Source organism: Pongo abelii, chromosome 19, assembly GCF_028885655.2.
Source record: "Pongo abelii isolate AG06213 chromosome 19, NHGRI_mPonAbe1-v2.0_pri, whole genome shotgun sequence".
Taxonomy (NCBI): Eukaryota; Metazoa; Chordata; class Mammalia; order Primates; family Hominidae; genus Pongo; species Pongo abelii.
In genome coordinates this window covers 93,921,067-93,939,734 of record NC_072004.2, presented here as the reverse complement: position 1 = coordinate 93,939,734, position 18,668 = coordinate 93,921,067, and the positions used below count along the sequence as shown (strand labels likewise).

Here is an 18,668-nt window from a genome sequence, read left to right as displayed (position 1 = left end):
TTTTCTCTTCCCCCAAAAGGTGCTGAAAGCCCTGGACAGTACCTGGAGCATGATGGAATTCCAGCACGAGCCGCACCCGCGGACAGGCACCATGATGCTCAAGTCCAGCGAGGTGCTGGTGGAGACGCTGGAGGACAACCAGGTGCAGCTGCAGAACCTGATGACGTCCAAGTACCTGGCCCACTTCCTGAAGGAGGTGATGAGCTGGCAGCAGAAGCTGTCCACGGCAGACTCCGTCATCTCCATCTGGTTTGAGGTCCAGCGAACCTGGAGCCACCTGGAGAGCATCTTCATCGGCTCCGAAGACATCCGCGCCCAGCTCCCGGGGGACTCCCAGCGCTTTGACGACATCGACCAGGAATTCAAGGTGAGCACAGCCCGGTGGCTCCCACGCATTTCAGAAATGACTGTGTTGGACAAAACGGGGTCCCTAATGCCTTGGCAATCCCCTTCTCTTCTCAGGCCTTGATGGAAGATGCAGTGAAAACACCCAACGTGGTGGAAGCCACCAACCAACCCGGCCTCTACGATAAACTGGAGGCCCTGAAGAAGAGGTGCAGCTCACACCTGTCCAGACCAGGGGAGTCAGGGGTGCTGATTCCCTAAGTCTTAAGTCTGAGGGCACTTCAGTCTTGTGCAGCCCGCTGGCCAGGACAGGGCAAAACCACGGGTCCTGGGTTAATCTATTGCCTTTTCCTGGGGAGCACACACTCCCCGGCCTCATCCCACCACACGATGCCTTGGCCTTGAAGGAAGCAATGACCCGGAGAATAAATGATGCTCCCTCCTGCCTAGGAGTGCCCACAAGGTCAGGGGATGGCAAAGAAATGAGAGCCTCCGGTAGGAGGTTCTGAATTAAACCGGGCCTGTGAACAGCAGTCTAGGCATCTCCAGGATGATCAGTTTCCTGAGCCAATAGGGTGGGTGGCAGACATCCCTACAGAGTAGGGTCACTGACCTCCTCTACTTCCTTCCTTCCTCCCAGCTTGGCCATCTGTGAAAAGGCTTTGGCAGAGTATTTAGAGACGAAAAGACTGGCTTTCCCCAGGTTCTATTTTGTCTCCTCGGCTGACCTCCTGGACATTCTCTCCAATGGCAATGACCCCGTGGAGGTAGGTGGGGCCCCTTGCATTCTGGTGTTTAAGCCAACATCTTGCCAGACCCCAGGCGGGCACCTCTACCTGAACTGCCCTAGGATGGGGTAACAGTGTCCCTGGACGTGCCCCATCATCTCCAGGAAGCCCTCTGCACCAGAAGCTGCCCTGGGGTCCCTAGCAATGGCAGAAACGTGGCCGGACTCACCTCACATCCTGCTCTGCACTTGGCCTGGCTTTGGAGAAGTTAATTTGTCTCTCTGTGCCTCATTTTCCCCTTCTAGAAAATGGGTCATATGCCAGAGGCCTAGTAAGACACTGTTTCCGAAAGACACACTTCTCAGTGGGTCATCCTCCGATCAGCTAGTAAATCTCAGGGTCCCGAGAGCAAGGAACAGGTGCCTCCTTGGGGCTCTTCTAAAAGAGAAAAGAGGTCAGGCACAGTGGCTCACACCTGTAATCCCAGCACTTTGGGAGACTGAGGCAGGCAGATCACTGGAGGTTGGGAGTTTAAGACCAGCCTGGTCAACATGGTGAAACCCCGTTTCTACTAAAAATACAAAAATTACCCCAGGCATGGTGAAATGTACCTGTAATCCCAGCTACTCAGGAGGCTGTGGCATGAGAATTGCTTGAACCCGAGAGGCAGAGGGTTGCAGTGAGCCAAGATCGCACCACTGCACTCCAGCCTGGGCGACAGAGTGAGACTGTCTCAAAAACAAAAACAAAATAGGTGAAGGAAAAGCGCCTGCATTTTATTTTGACCGTAAGGTTAGAGGATACACAAGAAGAAGGGATATGCAAGAATAGACTGAGTGTGTGGCTTGGGATCTGGGACAGAACCTTCTCAAAAAGAAGAAATCTTATGTATTAATTTTTTTTTTATTTTGAGATGGAGTTTCGTTCTTGTCTCCCAGGCTGGAGTGCAATGGCGTGATCTCGGCTCACCACAACCTCTGCCTCCCGGGTTCAAGTGATTCTCCTGCCTCAGCCTCCTGAGTAGCTGGAATTACAGGCATGCACTACCATGCCTGGCTAATTTTGTATTTTTAGTAGAGATGGGGTTTCTCCATGTTGGTCAGGCTGGTCTCGAACTCCTGACCTCAGGTGATCCACCCACCTTGGCCTCCCAAAGTGCTGGGATTACAGGCGTGAGCCACCATGTCCCGCCAAAAAGGCATCTTCCAGAATAGATGTTTGGCTTAGAAGGGCTGCAGTTCCTGGCCTGGTTTCTGTGTCCTGACTTGGAGCAGTCTTCACTGATTCCTTTTGTTGACTTAGCCATGTTTAGTTAACGTTAATCAAAGATGGGGAGTATATTCCAAAAAGAATGATGCCTAAAACCACCCACGGAAAGCCTGAGCCACACACATGCCTTTCAAATCCCCCGTTGCATAATTCCCGCCTTTCCCCTCCACCCAGGTGAGCCGCCACCTGTCCAAACTCTTCGACAGCCTGTGTAAACTGAAGTTCCGTCTCGATGCCAATGACAAACCTCTCAAGGTGGGCCTGGGAATGTACAGCAAGGAGGACGAGTACATGGTTTTTGATCAGGAATGCGACCTCTCGGGGCAGGTGAGTGTGTGCGAACACCACGCAGGGAACCCAGGACAAGGGTGCAGCATCCATGTGGGCCACACGCCCTCAGATGGTGACGTCCATAGAACCACCACCCTGTGCAGCTGCCAGCCCACCCCTGCTCCTCTCCTCTGCCTCTAGAAAACGCTTAAGGGATGGACCTCTTTATAGAATTTCTGGCACAGCCTTACCCATATAGCACGAGTGCATCCTTAGGGAGAAAGGGGAGGGGAAAGGGCGGGAGAAAAGCCCTGTTAGGGAAGCTGAGGCAGGAGAATCGCTTGAACCCCGGAGGTGGAGGTTGCAGTGAGCCAAGATCGCGCCACTGCACTCCAGCCTGGGTGACAGAGTGAGACTCCATCTCTTAAAAAAAAAAAAAAAAAAAAAAAAAAAAAAAGCCCCGTCAACGTCATTCAATCCTTTCCATGGCTTTTGCCAAAGGGACTGCTTTAAAAGGGGCTGCACATCTCTGAACCACCAATTCCCAACACCTGTCCAAAATAATCGGCTGCACAACCCACCACTCAGAGCGGCCTCCACAGCCTCTTCCTTCCCCAGCAAGCGTGTCTCCCGGCTCAGGGCGGGCTCCTTCTGCCGTCAGAAAACTTCCGGGCTGCCCCCTCCCCTGTCTCATTACCCAACTATTGATCAAGCAATAGCAACCATTTTAACATCAGCCTGAGGAAAATACAATGCAGAGGTAAATCAGCTGTAGGAAAAAAAAAAAAATGTCGAGAAAACCTGAGGTTCAAAGAGTTGAACACAGCACACACGTGGCCTGCTCTATGTGGATGGGGTGGGCGGGGCAGTGACAGCATCTGTCCAGATTCGCTTCCTGGGCTTACCCCTTGCCAACAGAACTGCAGACCACAGCGAGGCCCACCTGCACTGTGTTTACAGTTAAAAGGAAAATTCTGGCTGGGCACTGTGGCTCACGCCTATAATCCCAGCACTTTGGGAGATTGAGGTGGGTGGATCATCTGAGGTCGGGAGTTCAAGACCAGCCTGGCCAACATGGCGAAACTGGTCTCTACTAAAAACACAAAAATTAACCAGGTGTGGTGGCAGACAACTGTAGTCCTAGCTACTCGGGAGGTTGAGGCATGAGAATCACTTGAACCTGGGAGACAGAGGTTGCAGTGAGCCGAGATCACGCCACTACACTCCAGTCTGGGTAATAGAGCGAGACTTCATCTCCAAAAAATTCATCTCCAAAAAAAAAATTACCCTCATGTCCACTTGAGGGTTTTTTTCTCCCAGTAGCATTTACTTGTGAGTATGGTTTTTTTTTTGTTCATTTGTTTTTTGTTTGTTTGTTTGTTTGTTTTTGAGATGGAGTCTCACTCTTGTCGCCCAGGCTGGAGTGCAATGGCACGATCTTGGCTCACTGCAACCTCCACTTCTCGGGTTCAAGTGATTCTCCTGTCTAAGCCTCCAGAGTACCTAGGATTACAGGTGCCTGCCACCAAGCCTGGCTAATTTTTTATTTTTAGTATAGACGGGTTTTCACCATATTGGCCAGGCTGGTTTTGAACTCCTGACCTCAGGTGATCCACCCGCCTCAGCCTCCCAAAGTGCTGGGATTACAGACGTGAGCCACTGTGTCCGGTCCCCAGCCACATTTTTTAAGTGAGTCTTTGACTAGCCAGGTGTGGTGGTGCATACCTGTAGTCCCAGCTGCTTGAGAGGCTGAAGTGGAAGCATCACTTGAGCCCACAGGTGGAGGCTGCAGTGAGCCATGACTGCAGTACTGCACAGCAGCCGGGGCAGCAGAACGAGATCCTATCTCAATTTAAGAAGAAAATGTGTGGCCAGGCACGGTGGCTCATGCCTGTAATCCCAGCACTTTGGGAGGCCGAGGCGGGCAGATCATGAGGTCAGGAGATCGAGACCATCCTGGCTGACATGGTGAAACCCCACCTCTACTAAAAATACAAAAAAAAAAAATGCTGGGAGTGCTGGCGGGCGCCTGTAGTCCCAGCTTCTCGGGAGGCTGAGGCAGGAGAATGGCGTGAACCCGGGAGGTGGAGCTTGCAATGAGCCGAGATCATGCCACTGCACTCCAGCCTGGGTGACAGAGTGAGACTCTGTCTTTAAAAAAAAAAAAAAGAAAAGGTGTGTCACTGTTACTGCTCTGTAAAATCCTTGACATGTCTGCCCCTGGGATGAGGATGATGACAAACGTTTTTCTTTACAACAAATACAAACAAAATTATTGGAACTAGAGGCAGGCATACATGGCTGTATTGGTCACTGTGGCTCCCGTCCCCAGGTGGAGGTGTGGCTGAATCGAGTGCTGGACCGAATGTGCTCCACCCTCCGGCACGAAATCCCAGAGGCCGTGGTGACCTACGAAGAGAAGCCGAGGGAGCAGTGGATCATGGACTACCCGGCCCAGGTCTGAGGCGGGTGGGGGCTCGGCAGTGCCTCGTGGCTGAGATAAGGGGCGAGTTTCTCTGCGTTCACGGGCTCCCCTGTTAACTGTGGTTCCCTGGAAAACCGTCTAAGCTTTCAGCAGGAACGTCTGCATTAGCTGGCGCCAGCGATCGCTCACTGCGTGGGCAATGGGGGGGCGTCTACTTTCAGGTGGCCCTGACTTGCACCCAGATCTGGTGGACGACCGAGGTGGGCCTGGCATTTGCCAGGCTGGAGGAAGGCTATGAAAACGCTATCAAAGATTATAACAAAAAGCAGGTGCGTCACTAGCGTGTAGTTATGTTTTTAAAACTTGTTTAAGAAGCAGGTGTGTGGCCCCATGTGTCCTTCTGAAACCTGCCGGGCGAGTACCTGGAGCGCCTTCTTCTGGGAGGCTGAGCCCCGCAAAACCGTCGTTTCCACAGGCCAAATAATAGCCACGCACCGCAGCCCCAGGCACCTCTCCCCTCGAGTAACAGACACCTTCAGAAATATGTACTTTGATTTCTCACCTGAAAATTGGCAAATGCTACTGTGAGTCTTAAAAAATAAATAAATAAATAAAAAAGAAAAGTCCTTGGTTAGAAATATGGAAACTAAAGATCATCTTGAAAAGAAGGAGAATTTACCTGTAATTCCACAACCCAAGCATGACACTGTTCCCTTATGCAACCTGCCACTCTGTGTGTGTGTATAATTGATTCATATGTAAAAATATACAGACTCTGGATGGCGTTAAAGTCAGCTGTTTTTGCTTCTCATCCACCCTCTCTCGTGGCCTTGAATTTCCTTCTACTACGTCCGTGCTAGCCACTGCAAGGTGTCCCATCAGGGCTGCACCCTGGTGAAACCAGTGCCTGGCTGGGGCCTACCAAGGGCACTCCTGTTTTTCATTACTGTAAACAAGAGCATCGTGGTGTTCCCTGTGCAGCTGTGGGCACCCAGCCACAAGACCCCCTAGTGCATGTGGGCCCCCGTGGCGTCTCAGCGAAGGCACTCTCCCCCGCAGATTAGCCAGCTGAACGTACTCATCACACTGCTCATTGGGAACCTCAACGCTGGCGACAGGATTAAGATCATGACCATCTGCACCATCGATGTGCATGCACGGGACGTGGTGGCCAAAATGATCATGGCCAAGGCATGAGCGCCCCTGTCCCAGGGTCCTGGGGAAGGGCAAGGGGACACCGGGTTCAGGGCAGTGCATTCAGGGACTCCAGATCCTGCCACTTCCTCCTCCTGGGGCACTGACTCTGTTGCTGGCTGCAGCTGCCTCATAACCACCTTGCCCGGACTCACCCCTGGTGAGCAACACACAGCAGTCAGATGAGCGGTGCCCGCCCATTGGAAGTGCCATTCCGTAGCGAGATTCCACTGAGGGTGGCCATACAGTTGGATGTGGGCGCTGGAGGGGGAAAGAGGGCTGGGGAGGGTTCCCTGGGCACCAGGGGACCGGCCTTGGAGGCATGCTGGCCTTCCTTAGCCAGCCCTAGCTCTTGCATTCCACCTGGCAACAAGAGCTCCGGCTCATCCTGCAGGTGGAGAGTTCTCAGGCCTTTACCTGGCAGGCCCAGCTCCGGCATCGCTGGGACGAAGAGAAGCGACACTGCTTTGCCAACATCTGTGATGCCCAAATCCAGTATTCCTACGAGTATCTGGGCAACACGCCGCGGCTGGTCATCACCCCACTCACTGACAGGTGAGGCCTGTCCCTGAGTAACTCACATGTGCTCTTGGTGGGTCCCTTCCCCATGATTCTTGGAACTGTCCGACTTGGATGTCAGCTGTGGAGGCTGGAAGGACTGGGCATTTGTGTCAGGTGGACCTGTGTTCACATTCAGTTCTGCCACCGTGTCCTTGTTCCAGCACTGGCTGTGTGGCCTTGGGAGAGTTCCTGTACCCCTCTGTGGGCCTGCTGAGTTGGGGTCATGTTTTATGGACCCTCATGAGCAGACTCTGGTCGTCGTAGCAGTGCCCACCTCCCTGAGTGCCGCAGGTGGGAAAGGCACCTGGGCTGCCTCTGCTCCACGGTGGTGGTTCCTCTGTCACACCTGAAGGTTTTCTGCCCTCTCCCATGTGTCTCCTGGGGCCGAGCAAGTGTAATAATTGCAATGAAAGAGAAAGCTGTGGCGGGGCGTGGTGGCTCACGCCAGTAATCCCAACACTTTGGGTGGCCGAGGTGGGTGGATTACCTGAGGTCAGGAGTTCGAGACCAGCCTGGCCGACATGGCAAAACCCCGTCTCTACTGAAAATACAAAAATTAGCCGGGCATGGTGGCGGGCGCCTGTAGTCTCAGCTACCTGAGAGGCTGAGGCACGAGAATCATTTGAACCCAGGAGGCAGAGGTTGCAGTGAGCCAAGGTTGTACCACTGCACTCCAGCCTGGGTGCCAGAGTGAGACTCTGTCTCAAAAAAATAAAAGCAGGGAGGCCGTGGGGTCACTGGCACACGCACTTACCTGTGGTCACTTGCAGGTGCTACATCACCCTGACCCAGTCCCTCCATCTCATCATGGGTGGAGCCCCCGCTGGCCCCGCTGGGACTGGTAAGACTGAGACGACCAAGGACCTGGGCAGAGCCCTGGGCACCATGGTCTACGTCTTCAACTGCTCCGAGCAGATGGACTACAAGGTACGCAGCCGGGGTCCGGAGAAGGGACCCAGAGTCCCCTATTATAGAAGCAGATCCTAGCACCCTGTCCTCTGAGGCCCCACAGTGAACTCCAGATCTCTGGATACCTGTGAATGACACTGGGGAGGAGGCGCTAGGGCCCCCACTTGCTGGTAGCATCCCTCTCAGGTGGTCCCTCTGGAGAGACTCCCAGGGTGGACAGACGCAGCCCCAAATGTCCTGCCCCTGCCCTGGAGGTGACCCTCTCTCAATTTCAGTTGTAAGACTGCCCCAAACTGGGGACTCCACACAGGGGTAAGCACCTTCCTCATGGTTCAGCATGGGGTGGGGTACAAGCAATGTCCAGGTGGGTTTGGGAGGGGAGCAGGGGACGGGCCCAGTCCCGTCAGTCATCAGAGCCTGCACAGGACATCGTCAGCTCACAGAAGGCCAGGCAAGGGAGGGGATACCTCGGAGCTCCAGGCTGCAGCAGCCTCTTGCAAGATGGGGAGGCAAGGGGGATGGATCCCTGAGTTTTGGACCCTAGGCCTGCAGAGGGTCTCCCCTCCCCGGCCTGGATCTGAGCCCCACAATCTGGGGGACCCCTCCTGAAGCTGAGGATGGGGCAAGCAGCCCAAGTTCACTGTCAAGGCCACACAGTCCACATCCGCCTCCTGGATTTTAGAAAAGTGAAATCTGAAGTTGGATCTCCCTAGAAGGGAGTTAACATCCACCTGGAATCCCAGGTGTAGATGGGAAGAGTCCTTCTGATTGCCCAGGTGGGGCCTAGAGGGACACAGATGTCTTGAGGAAAAGCCTCTGGCCTGCTCGACATGCCCCCATCCCACCTTAGAGGACTCCCTCTCCTCTCCACGCAAGAAAGAAAAGGGCTGAGAAAACATGCGAGGTTTAGAACTTCGGTGTGCTCCTCTGAGCCCCCTCATTAGGGACTCCAGGAAGTCTCCACCCTGGGGTCTCGACGCTCTGGGGGTCAAGGGTGAAAGGATGGGCTCTTCCTAGTACCCAGCCCTCCACGGTGTTACCCTGGGCAGTAAGCTGACCTGCCTGCTGGCCTGAGGAAGGCCCCAATGCACCGGGGCCTGAGCGAGCTTTGGGGAGAGAGAACACAGCTGAAGAGGCAGGGGGAGGCCCCTGCAGCGCCCGCCCTCCCTGCCACCCTCCCAGCCTCCCAGCTCTTCCATTCTCCATCTCGCCCTTTCCAGTCCTGTGGAAATATCTACAAGGGCCTGGCCCAGACGGGAGCCTGGGGCTGCTTTGATGAGTTTAATCGCATCTCAGTGGAAGTCTTGTCTGTGATTGCCGTGCAGGTAAAGTCCCCTGCCTGTGGCCTCGGGGTCTCGTCGGGTAACTGGCTCGTCGGCTTTCCTGTGACCTCACACACCAGATAGACCCCCCTTGCCTGTCTGCAACGCTCCAAGCACCGAAGGGTGGTGTGGTGCCATTGAGCTCTTGCCCTCCAGGGTCCCGCAGCCTGGTTAGGCAAACACATTGAAAACAGAATCAGATTACAGGTTACGTGTATGGTAGCGTACATGTAACAAAATACAAGTGGGAGAATAATTAATTTTGCTTAGGAAAGAAGGACAAAGTGCTTTGTTACTGGTATCAGCGGAGCTGGGCATAGGAGGTGCTGAAAGGGAATGGCAGGAAAGAAAGAAAGGAGGGAGAGAGGGAGGAAGAGGAGGAGGGAGGAAATGCGCCCGTGTGTTTTGGGAACAACCATGCTGGGGCACACAGCGTGCAGCCGAGTGGCTGGAGTGACCTGGGCGCAGGGACCTCAGAGTGGGGAGTGGCCTGGGCCAGCGCCCCGCCCCCACTGATGCTTGTTAAAATCTCCAGCATGGGCCCCACTTGATAGGATGAGCATTTCTGCATTTTAAACAAATGCCTCAGGTGATCCTGACACATGCCCGGGGGTTGAGAAGCACTGGGCTCTCTAAGGTAAGTGGAGGCCGACCTAGCGGCCTGGGACAATTGTGCTCTTCCAAAAGGAAACGCAAGTCAGGGCGTTGACGGTGTCAAGGTCCTCCCACCCCAGGATAGACAGGAGCATGTGGGGTGTGGACGTGCCAATGCCTCCTGGGCTGCTCAAGCCCCACAACCTGGGTGGAGAGCCCGCTTTATTTATTTATTTGTTTGTTTGTTTATTTATTTATTGTTTTGTTTTTTTGAGATGGAGTTTTACTCTTGTTGCTCAGGCCGGAGTGCAGTGGTGCAATCCCGGTTCACTGAACCTCCGCCTCCCGGGTTCAAGCAATTCTTCTGCCTCAGCCTCCCGAGTAGCTGGGATCACAGGCATGCACCACCACGCCCGGCTAATTTTGTATTTTTAGTAGAGATGGGGTTTCTCCACGTTGGTCAGGCTGGTCTTGAACTCCCGACCTCAGGTGATCCACCCACCTCGGCCTCCCAGACTGCTAGGATTACAGGCGTGAGCCATCGCGCCCGGCTGAGAGCCCGCTTTATACACCAACTTAAGCCCTGACTCTCGGCTTGGCAGTGATGTGGACTCCCTGTGCCTCCGTCTTCTAATTTGTAAAACAGTGTTGGTGACACAGGTCTGCCAGCAAGATTAGAGGGGCCTGGGGTGGCTGCTTCCTCCTCTCCTTATGCCCCCTCTGCCCCAGTCATCCCCCAGCCCCAGGGCCGGAGGCCACATGACCAAGAGAATGGGGACCCCAAACCATGGGCAGTGCTGGCTGTTGCCGTGGGGACCCTCTCCCTTGCCCCCAGCACAGGAGCAGAGTTGCTGAGCACCTCCGACGTCCATGAACAAACCCCAGAATATTTACGTGGCCCCTACTCCGGGCACTGAATGTTCACGGGCTCCGATGGAGACCACAGGAGAGGCTTGGCCTAGGAGGAAGCAGTGCCGTTCCGAAGGGCCCCAGTCCTGCCAGGGGGCGAGCTGCACGCTCAGCAGACTGGGCATGGGGGTGTCTGGGATCACCAGGACACCAGGACTTGGCTCTCCTGGGGAAGACAGGGAAAGGCAGGTGCTGGGAGCAGCTTTACCGCGAGTATTGGGCCCCCTCAAGTGGCAACTTGGAGAGACGCAGCTGCCTTCTGCAGGTTTCCAGAGGAGACCTCAAGCAGGCAACAGCCCCTGACGCTCTAGGATTAACCTCGTAGCTGACAGGTGGCCTTCAAGACTGATACGGAGGTGGCCGCTAACCGGTCCTCTGACAGGTCGTTGCCGGAGTAGTAACAGGACAGAAAACGGCTGGGAGTGGAGCTCCGCTCAGCAGGGACGAGGTGTTGAAATACTTACTGGTTCCTGCAACAGCCTGGGTACATCTCCAGAGAATTTTGCTGAGTGATAAAAGTCCATCTGGGGGCCGGGCGTGGTGGCTTATGCCTGTAATCCCAGCACTTTGGGAGGCCGAGGTGGGAGGATCATGAGGTCCGGAGATTGAGACCATCCTGGCTAGCATGGTGAAACCCTGTCTCTACTAAAAAATACAAAAAATTAGCCAGGCGTGGTGGCGGGAGCCTGTAGTCCCAGCTACTTGGGGGGCTGAAGCAGGAGAATGGCATGAATCTGGGAGGCAGAGCTTGCAGTGAGCCGAGATTGTGCCACTGCACTCCTGCCTGGGCGACAGAGTGAGACTCCGTCACACACACACACACACACAAAAAAAAGTCCATCTGGGAAGATCATGTATGATACAATTCCACTTATATAACATCTGTGAAACGACCAAATCACAGAAACAAAGGACACGGTTGCCAGGGGTCAAATGGAGGGAAGGGGGCAAGAGGGAAGTGGGTGTGGCTATAAGAGGCGATATAGGGGTCCCCGTGGTGACAGCAATGCTGGCCTCAGTGTCACGCCCACCCTCCCCGCCCCCTGCCGCCCCCACTGTGACTGGCACTGTCATTAGGCAAGATGCTCCTATCAGGGTACATGGGGCAGACAGTACGCAGAATTGCCTTTGTGTTTTTTTTCTTCCCCCCAATCCCTGTCTTTTGTATTTTTTGTTGAGACAGGGTCTTGCTATGTTGCCCCAGTCTGGGCTCAAATCATCCTCCAGCCTCAGCCTCCCAAAGTGCTGGGATTACAGGTGTGAGCCACTGTGCCTGGCCCTCTGTATTATTTCCTACATGGCATGCAAATCTACAACTTTCTCAAAAATAAAAGGCTTAATTTAAAAAAGAAACTAAGAGGTTTGAATTTGCAGGCGCAAATTCGCAGCCTCATGCTTTAACATACATGAAGGCCCCTCTGGCCTGTGGAAGCTGGCCATTTCCGTGCTAACATGTCTGTGTCACCAACTGTGCAGGTAAAATGTGTCCAGGATGCAATTCGGGCCAAGAAAAAAACATTCAGTTTCCTGGGAGAGATCATAGGCCTCATTCCCACTGTCGGTATCTTCATCACCATGAACCCTGGGTACGCCGGACGCGCAGAGCTGCCTGAGAACCTAAAAGCCTTATTCAGGTACGTGGCCCAGGTGAAAGTGAGTGGCTGCGGTGAGCCAGACCAGCAACAGCAGCGTCCCAGTGCCAAGGAGTGGGCAGAGGGGAGGGGCAGAGGGCAAGCTGGGGAGGGAAGAAGTCATCAAAACTCCCAAGATGGCCGGGCACAGTAACTCACTCCTGTAATGTCGGCACTTTGGGCGGCCGAGGAGGGTGGATCACCTGAGGTCAGGAGTTCAAGACCAGCCCGGTCAAGATGGTGAAACCCCGTCCCTACTAAAAATACAAAAATTAGCTGGGTGTGGTGGTGCATGTCTGTAATCGCAGCTACTCGGGAGGCTGAGGCAGGAAGATCGCTTGAACCCGGGAGGCAGAGGTTCTAGTGAGCCGGGATGGCACCATTGCACTCCAGTCTAGGCAACAAGAGCAAAACTCTGTCTCAAAAAAAAAAAAAAAAAAAAAAAAAAAGCTCCCAGGATGAGGCAGGCCAAGGGCCTCCTTAGAAAGTGCTCTGTCTTCCCCTGGGCGGGAGGACCGCACCTGGGACACAGTGATGGAAAGCAGGGTTGGGGGGTTGGGGGGTTGGGGTGGCTCTCAGAGGAGGGGCCTGAAGGTGCACCCAGCAGATGATGTGGGAGGAGGAGGGAAGGAGGGAGCAGGCGGGCTGGGAGCCCGGCTTTAGGACAGAAGGTTCAACACTCTGCTGTGGTCCACCTGGCAGTCGAGGTGTGCTCTCCTAGGTGAAGAGGGACAGGCGGGGGTGTAGGTGGGAGAGAGAGTGGGCAGACGCCCATGGGCACCACTGACCTCCCCAGGCCCTGTGCCATGGTTGTCCCCGACTTCGAACTGATATGTGAGATCATGCTGGTGGCCGAGGGCTTTTTGGAAGCCCGCCTTCTGGCCAGGAAGTTCATCACCCTGTATACCTTGTGCAAGGAGCTGCTCTCGAAGCAGGTGTGTGTGTCCCGGAGCTCACGGCGGGTGCGGGTGGGAGGCTGAGGTGCGGGAAGCAGCCAGGGTTGGCTTCCGGACTTGCCTGCTGGCCGTGGGAAGGTGAGCTCACGTCTGCCCACCTGTGCCCGCTGCCGGCAGGATCATTACGACTGGGGCCTGAGAGCCATCAAATCTGTGCTGGTGGTGGCGGGTTCCCTGAAGAGGGGCGACCCCAGCCGGGCAGAGGACCAGGTGCTCATGCGGGCGCTGAGAGACTTCAACATCCCCAAGATTGTGACAGACGACCTGCCCGTGTTCATGGGACTGATCGGGGACCTCTTCCCGGCTCTGGACGTGCCTCGGAAACGAGACCTGAATTTTGAAAAGGTCGGTACTCCTGGGCCTCGGGTCTGTCCGGAGAAGGCTGCCTGGCTGGGGCTTCCTTCCCTCTGATGTTGGACGGGTGGAGACCCGTGTCACACACGCACGTTTCCCGGTGCTACAAAGAGATCTCTGAGCCACAGCTGCCTCCATGGCCCTGGCCAGCCCCACCCTCTCAGTGCTGGGGGAGGTCACTCTCTCAACTGGGGTTGGGGGGCTTCGGGCAAACCGACCCCCTGCACGAGGTCGAGGTGGAGCTATGTGAACTCTCAGCATTGATAGCAGAACTTGCAAACGCATGTGTGTCGGAGGGCAAGGGCGCCTTTATCATCTCCCCAGCGGGGCAGGAAGCCCCCCAGCCTCCCAGCCTCCCAGCGAGAAGAAAGAAAGGCTGCTTCAGTTCCTCACCCAGCTTCATCCGTGTCTCTCCAGATCATCAAGCAGAGCATCGTGGAGCTCAAGCTGCAGGCGGAGGACAGCTTCGTGCTGAAGGTGGTGCAGCTGGAGGAGCTGCTGCAGGTCCGCCACTCGGTGTTCGTCATCGGGAACGCAGGCAGCGGCAAATCTCAGGTGTGTCACCCCCTCCAGGGACCTGCAGGGACCCGGCATGGTGGGGGTGGGCTGGGGCGAAGGGTTGGCCCTCCTTCACTCCCCGCCACCCCGGAGACCCCAACCCAGCACATCCCTCCCGGGAGCCCTCCGGCCTGAGTCATGGTCCAGGGAGGAAGCTGGAGGCCGAGGAGGAGGGGAGGAGCGGCCACAGCCCTGATCCCTGATCCCTGGGTGAGGCCTCCCTCCCTTTTCCTCCTTGTCTTCCTGCTCTTCTCTCCTTGACGTCAGTCACTTGTCTCCCTGTCCCTGTGGCCGGCCTGACCCATCGCCCTCCTGTCCCCTGCCATGGCCTAGGGAGTGGTGACATGCGGAGGGTGGTGGCGGACGTGACTGATGTCTGTGATGTGGAAAATTCCATGCCAGCCAAATGTCCAGCCAGAGGCCCACAGGCTGGACCCTTCTGCTATTGTTTGAGATCACTCCCAAAGCCAGTCACACGGGGAAGCTCACCACAAGTGATGTTTTAAAAGGCAGAGGCCGCATGAGCCCAGTTTCCTAAAAAGGAACTCGGACATACACATACAGGAAATGTCCTCAACCGCGTCTTTAAAGCTCATTTTCCCTGAATGGAGGATCATGGGGAGTTTTCCTAGATGGTATTTCAGTGAGTGCGTATTACTTGTACCATGAGGAAGAAAGGAATGTGAATGTTTTCAGAGCCTCGCACAGTCTAGGCAAGCAGCGCTCTGCGGGCTGCAGACATGCACAGCGAACAGTTAGCTTCCTATCACCCAGGCCACCTTTGCCTCGGCCATGGTTGGGGGGTGTAAACTCACCTACGTGCCTCCAGAGCAAACGTGATCCAGAGAAGGGTTCAGCCTGGTGGTTCATAAAAGGCATCCAGGGCCGGGCACGGTGGCTCATGCCTGTAATCCCAACACTTTGGGAGGCCAAGGCGGGCTGATCACCTGAGGTCAGGAGTTCGAGACCAGCCTGGCCAACATGGTGAAACCCCGTCTCTACTAAAAATACAAAAATTAGCTGGGCGTGGTGGTGGGCACCTGTAATTCCAGCTACTCGGGAAGCTGAGGCAGGAGAATCACTTGAACCCTGAGGCAGAGGTTGCAGTGAGCTGAGATCACACCACTGCACTCCAGCCTCGGTGACAAGAGTGAAACTCCATCTCAAAAAAAAAAGCATCCAGGCCCACCCATGGTTCTGGGGCTAGTGGGGCAGGATGTTCCAGGAACAGGGAGTCACACGTGAGTGACCCCCACCTTTGCCAGGTCCTCAAATCCCTCAACAAGACCTATCAGAACCTGAAGAGGAAGCCGGTCGCCGTGGACCTGGACCCCAAGGCCGTCACCTGCGACGAGCTCTTTGGCATCATCAACCCAGCGACCAGGGAATGGAAAGATGGTAACAAGGGTGGTCCCGGGACGGGCTGCGGGGGCGCACCCGGTCCAGTGCAGCAAGCGTGTGCTGAGCCGTTCCCATGTGGAAGGCCAGCCTCCCCAGGCTAGGGTGGGGTACACAGGCACGTGGCCTGCAATGGTGGCACCATGGTAACAAAGTTTATGGGGAGCAGTGGGTACGTAGCACCCGGGCTGGGGGGTAAGGAATGGGGGCCACAGGAGCTGGGACAGTGAGAACTGCAGGCCTGCCCTGGGCAGGCCAAGGGGAGAGGCCAGAGCAAGGATGGGTGTGACCTGTGAGGAGTGTATGGGAGCCCAGACGTGCAGGCTGGAGGCTGTGCGGGGAGCCCTGGCCTCAGTCGGTGGGCTCTGGGGAGGAGCTTCCCCCAGGAGGTGGCGTGATCGGGTTTGCACTTTATGAAAGAAACTCGGGACGTTGGAGAGTGGGCTGCAGAAAGGAGCTGCGAGAGCTGAGGAGTCAGCGGGAGCAGGGTGGTCCTGACCAGGAGCCTAGTGGAGGGCTGTGCCTAGCCTGTCCCCCGCACCCTACCCATCAGAAGCGGCCCTACCCCTGACCCGCTTTCCCTGTCCCCCTTTGCTGGCTCCTGCATGTACAGCTCACTTCCCCTACTAGAAGGCAAGCTCTGTACCCCCAGCACCTACCTTGCTCCATTCCATGCGTGACGCATGAAGCGTGCTCCGCAGACCTCTGCTGAGCGTATGAGTGGACAGATGGACAGAGCTGGGTGCACAGGTGCTGAGCCCCGTGGGGTGTTGAGCCTGGAAAAACTGAGCCAGCCAGGGCCACAAAGAGGAGCTGACAGGGAGGGTGCAGGGTCGGAGGAGGACAGGCAGGGCCTCAGGCATGGAGAGGGCACGTAGGAGGGAGGCCACAGAGAACGGAGGGCAGGGAGCCTGGGCACCTCATGCCCAAGGGCCTCTGCTGTCCCTCTGAAGTAGGGGAGAGGCCCCCTCCGAGACAGAGGCCAGGGTCAGGCCTGGTGGGGACTGGAATGGGGCCGGAGTGAAGGGCCCGGGGTTACACCACCCGCCTCCCCCAGGCCTGTTCTCCACCATCATGCGAGATCTGGCCAACATCACCCATGACGGCCCCAAGTGGATCATCCTTGACGGAGACATAGACCCCATGTGGATCGAGTCTCTCAACACAGTCATGGATGACAACAAGGTTCGCGGGCCCCGGACTCTAAGCCCCAAGGCCACCCAAGGCAGGGACAACGGGGGCTCACAGGGAGGCGCCTATGGAGCACTCGGGCCCTGCACGCCAGGCTTGGGGCAGGTGGTGTGTCTGGAACTCCACAGGAAGCTATGAGTGAGGGGCACCTTGTCGCGAGACTTTGTCACATGTGCTGTGGTTCTGCGTGTGCCTCACCTTACATTTTAGCAGCAGGATGGGTTCAGAGTAAAGGCCTGGGAAGCAGAAATGGTTATTTAGAATTGTCTAGAAGCCATTTTCTAAAAAGGTTCCTCAGTCGGATGCAGGAAGGAACACAAGACTTTCCAGGATGGGGCGGGGTGATGGTTTGAGAAAGCAGCCCTGACTCCATGTTGTAGCCTCCACGGTGTGGGTGTCTCGAGGCTGCTGGAGTCAGGCAGGGCAGAGAAGCCCTGGGCCAAGGGACTAGGGCTGCAGGCCAGGGGTGGCAGGGCTGGCCTGAGCCCCTCCTCCTTGCTCAGAGGTTTGCTCCGAGTGACCCCTGCCCCGGAACACCATCGGGACGGCAAGTGTCGCCGTAGGACCCCATGGGCTGCTGTCCCCCTCCTAGGTCCTCACCCTGGCCAGCAACGAGCGGATCCCCCTGAACCGCACCATGAGGCTGGTGTTCGAAATCAGCCACCTGAGGACGGCCACCCCAGCCACCGTCTCCAGAGCCGGCATCCTCTATATCAACCCAGCCGACCTGGGGTGGAACCCGTGAGTGGGGCTCTGGCTTTCCTGTTCCAAACCTCGGCAGGGAAAGAGGAAGTTGTTGGCCTGTTTCAGAGTTGCATATTCATTTATCATCCATGTCACAAACTGTGTACCAGGCCCTCACCGGGCACCAGGGTCGCAGCAGTGAAGGGGTGAGAGACAGACCTGGGAATAAATGGTGTAAATTCACAGTGACACGAGGCAGGGCGGCTGAGCAAGCGGATGTTTGCACAAAGTGCCGGGAACAAGGGCTGGTGTGGGAAGGGAGGTCTTGACCTCTGTGGAGGTGGGACGTCTTCCCAGGTGATTGAAGTTTGGGCTGCCATCTGAGGGTCAGGCTGCCTCTCAGGGACGAAAACAGAGAAGCACACCAGACAAGAGCCCGTGTTCACAGGGCATGGCGAGGAGTGGGGCATTCCCTGATGGGCAGTGGTCAGATTCTCCTGGCCAGAGCATAAAGGGGGAGGCTGCTCCTGACGGGAAGGCGCTGATGCTGGGCCAGGGTGCAAGCGGCCCTTTCTAACGTGACGAGGAAAAGCAGCCGGTCATGCCAGCAAGACGGGGGCCGCTAGGGATCGGAGAGGAAGGGATAGGTTTAAGAAATATCTGAAATCTGGAGAAATGGAAGACTTGATATTGATTCCAGAGGCATATTTTCAGGCTCGGACACATGGCTGGTGATTGACAGAGTAAGGGATTTCCTGGGGACATAGAAACAACAGCTTTGTGCAAATGTCCTGCATGGACTTAGGCAGAAATCCCAGTGGGGGGTTCCTGAGGCAAGAGGCTCCAGAGGAGCGTCTTGGCTGCAGGTCATAGTTCATCCATCTATCCATCCGCCCACCCATCCATCCATTCACCTACCCACCCACCCAGTACTTTGCACACCTGCCATGTGTGTCCAACCCCAGGATATTCCATGCTGAGGAGCTGGGCTCTCCAGGAAAGATGTAGAGAGTGATGAAAGAAGTTGGCTTTCTGAGAAAAACCAGCACTGTTGGGGAGGGAGAAGAATCTGTGAGGGATTCAGAGGAGGAACGAACCAAAGGCAGAAGGGAACCCAGGACGCGTCATCCCAGACACCCAGCAACAAAAGCTTCAGAAGGGAGCAGACTCAGTAGGATGGCACCCAGAGTCAAGCCAAGGACAGAAGAGTTCCCATTGCATTTGGGAACTAGGCGCACCTCCATCGCTCAGGGAGAACAGCTTCAGGGCGTGTTGAGGGCAGAGCCAGACAGCAATGAGGTATGGAGGAGGCCGCAGGAGGCGCTAGAAGTGAGGCGAGTCCTGCCTTTGAGTGCTGGAGGGTAGGGCTG

General features: G+C 55.9%; 1 protein-coding gene across 1 annotated transcript in view; it reads left to right on the top strand.

The window, feature by feature from the left end:
* DNAH17 (dynein axonemal heavy chain 17) overlaps positions 1 to 18,668 on the top strand; it is a 156,276-nt gene that overhangs the window by 72,597 nt on the left and 65,011 nt on the right. Inside the window, exons 28-44 of the mRNA XM_063718301.1 lie at positions 20 to 367; positions 463 to 554; positions 986 to 1,112; positions 2,517 to 2,669; positions 4,945 to 5,070; positions 5,259 to 5,366; positions 6,097 to 6,228; positions 6,626 to 6,786; positions 7,563 to 7,719; positions 8,922 to 9,026; positions 12,003 to 12,160; positions 12,954 to 13,092; positions 13,231 to 13,458; positions 13,885 to 14,022; positions 15,291 to 15,423; positions 16,481 to 16,608; positions 17,207 to 17,355. Coding sequence (XP_063574371.1) covers positions 20 to 367; positions 463 to 554; positions 986 to 1,112; positions 2,517 to 2,669; positions 4,945 to 5,070; positions 5,259 to 5,366; positions 6,097 to 6,228; positions 6,626 to 6,786; positions 7,563 to 7,719; positions 8,922 to 9,026; positions 12,003 to 12,160; positions 12,954 to 13,092; positions 13,231 to 13,458; positions 13,885 to 14,022; positions 15,291 to 15,423; positions 16,481 to 16,608; positions 17,207 to 17,355 — 2,582 coding nt within the window. The remainder of the gene's footprint in view (positions 1 to 19; positions 368 to 462; positions 555 to 985; positions 1,113 to 2,516; positions 2,670 to 4,944; positions 5,071 to 5,258; positions 5,367 to 6,096; positions 6,229 to 6,625; positions 6,787 to 7,562; positions 7,720 to 8,921; positions 9,027 to 12,002; positions 12,161 to 12,953; positions 13,093 to 13,230; positions 13,459 to 13,884; positions 14,023 to 15,290; positions 15,424 to 16,480; positions 16,609 to 17,206; positions 17,356 to 18,668) is intronic.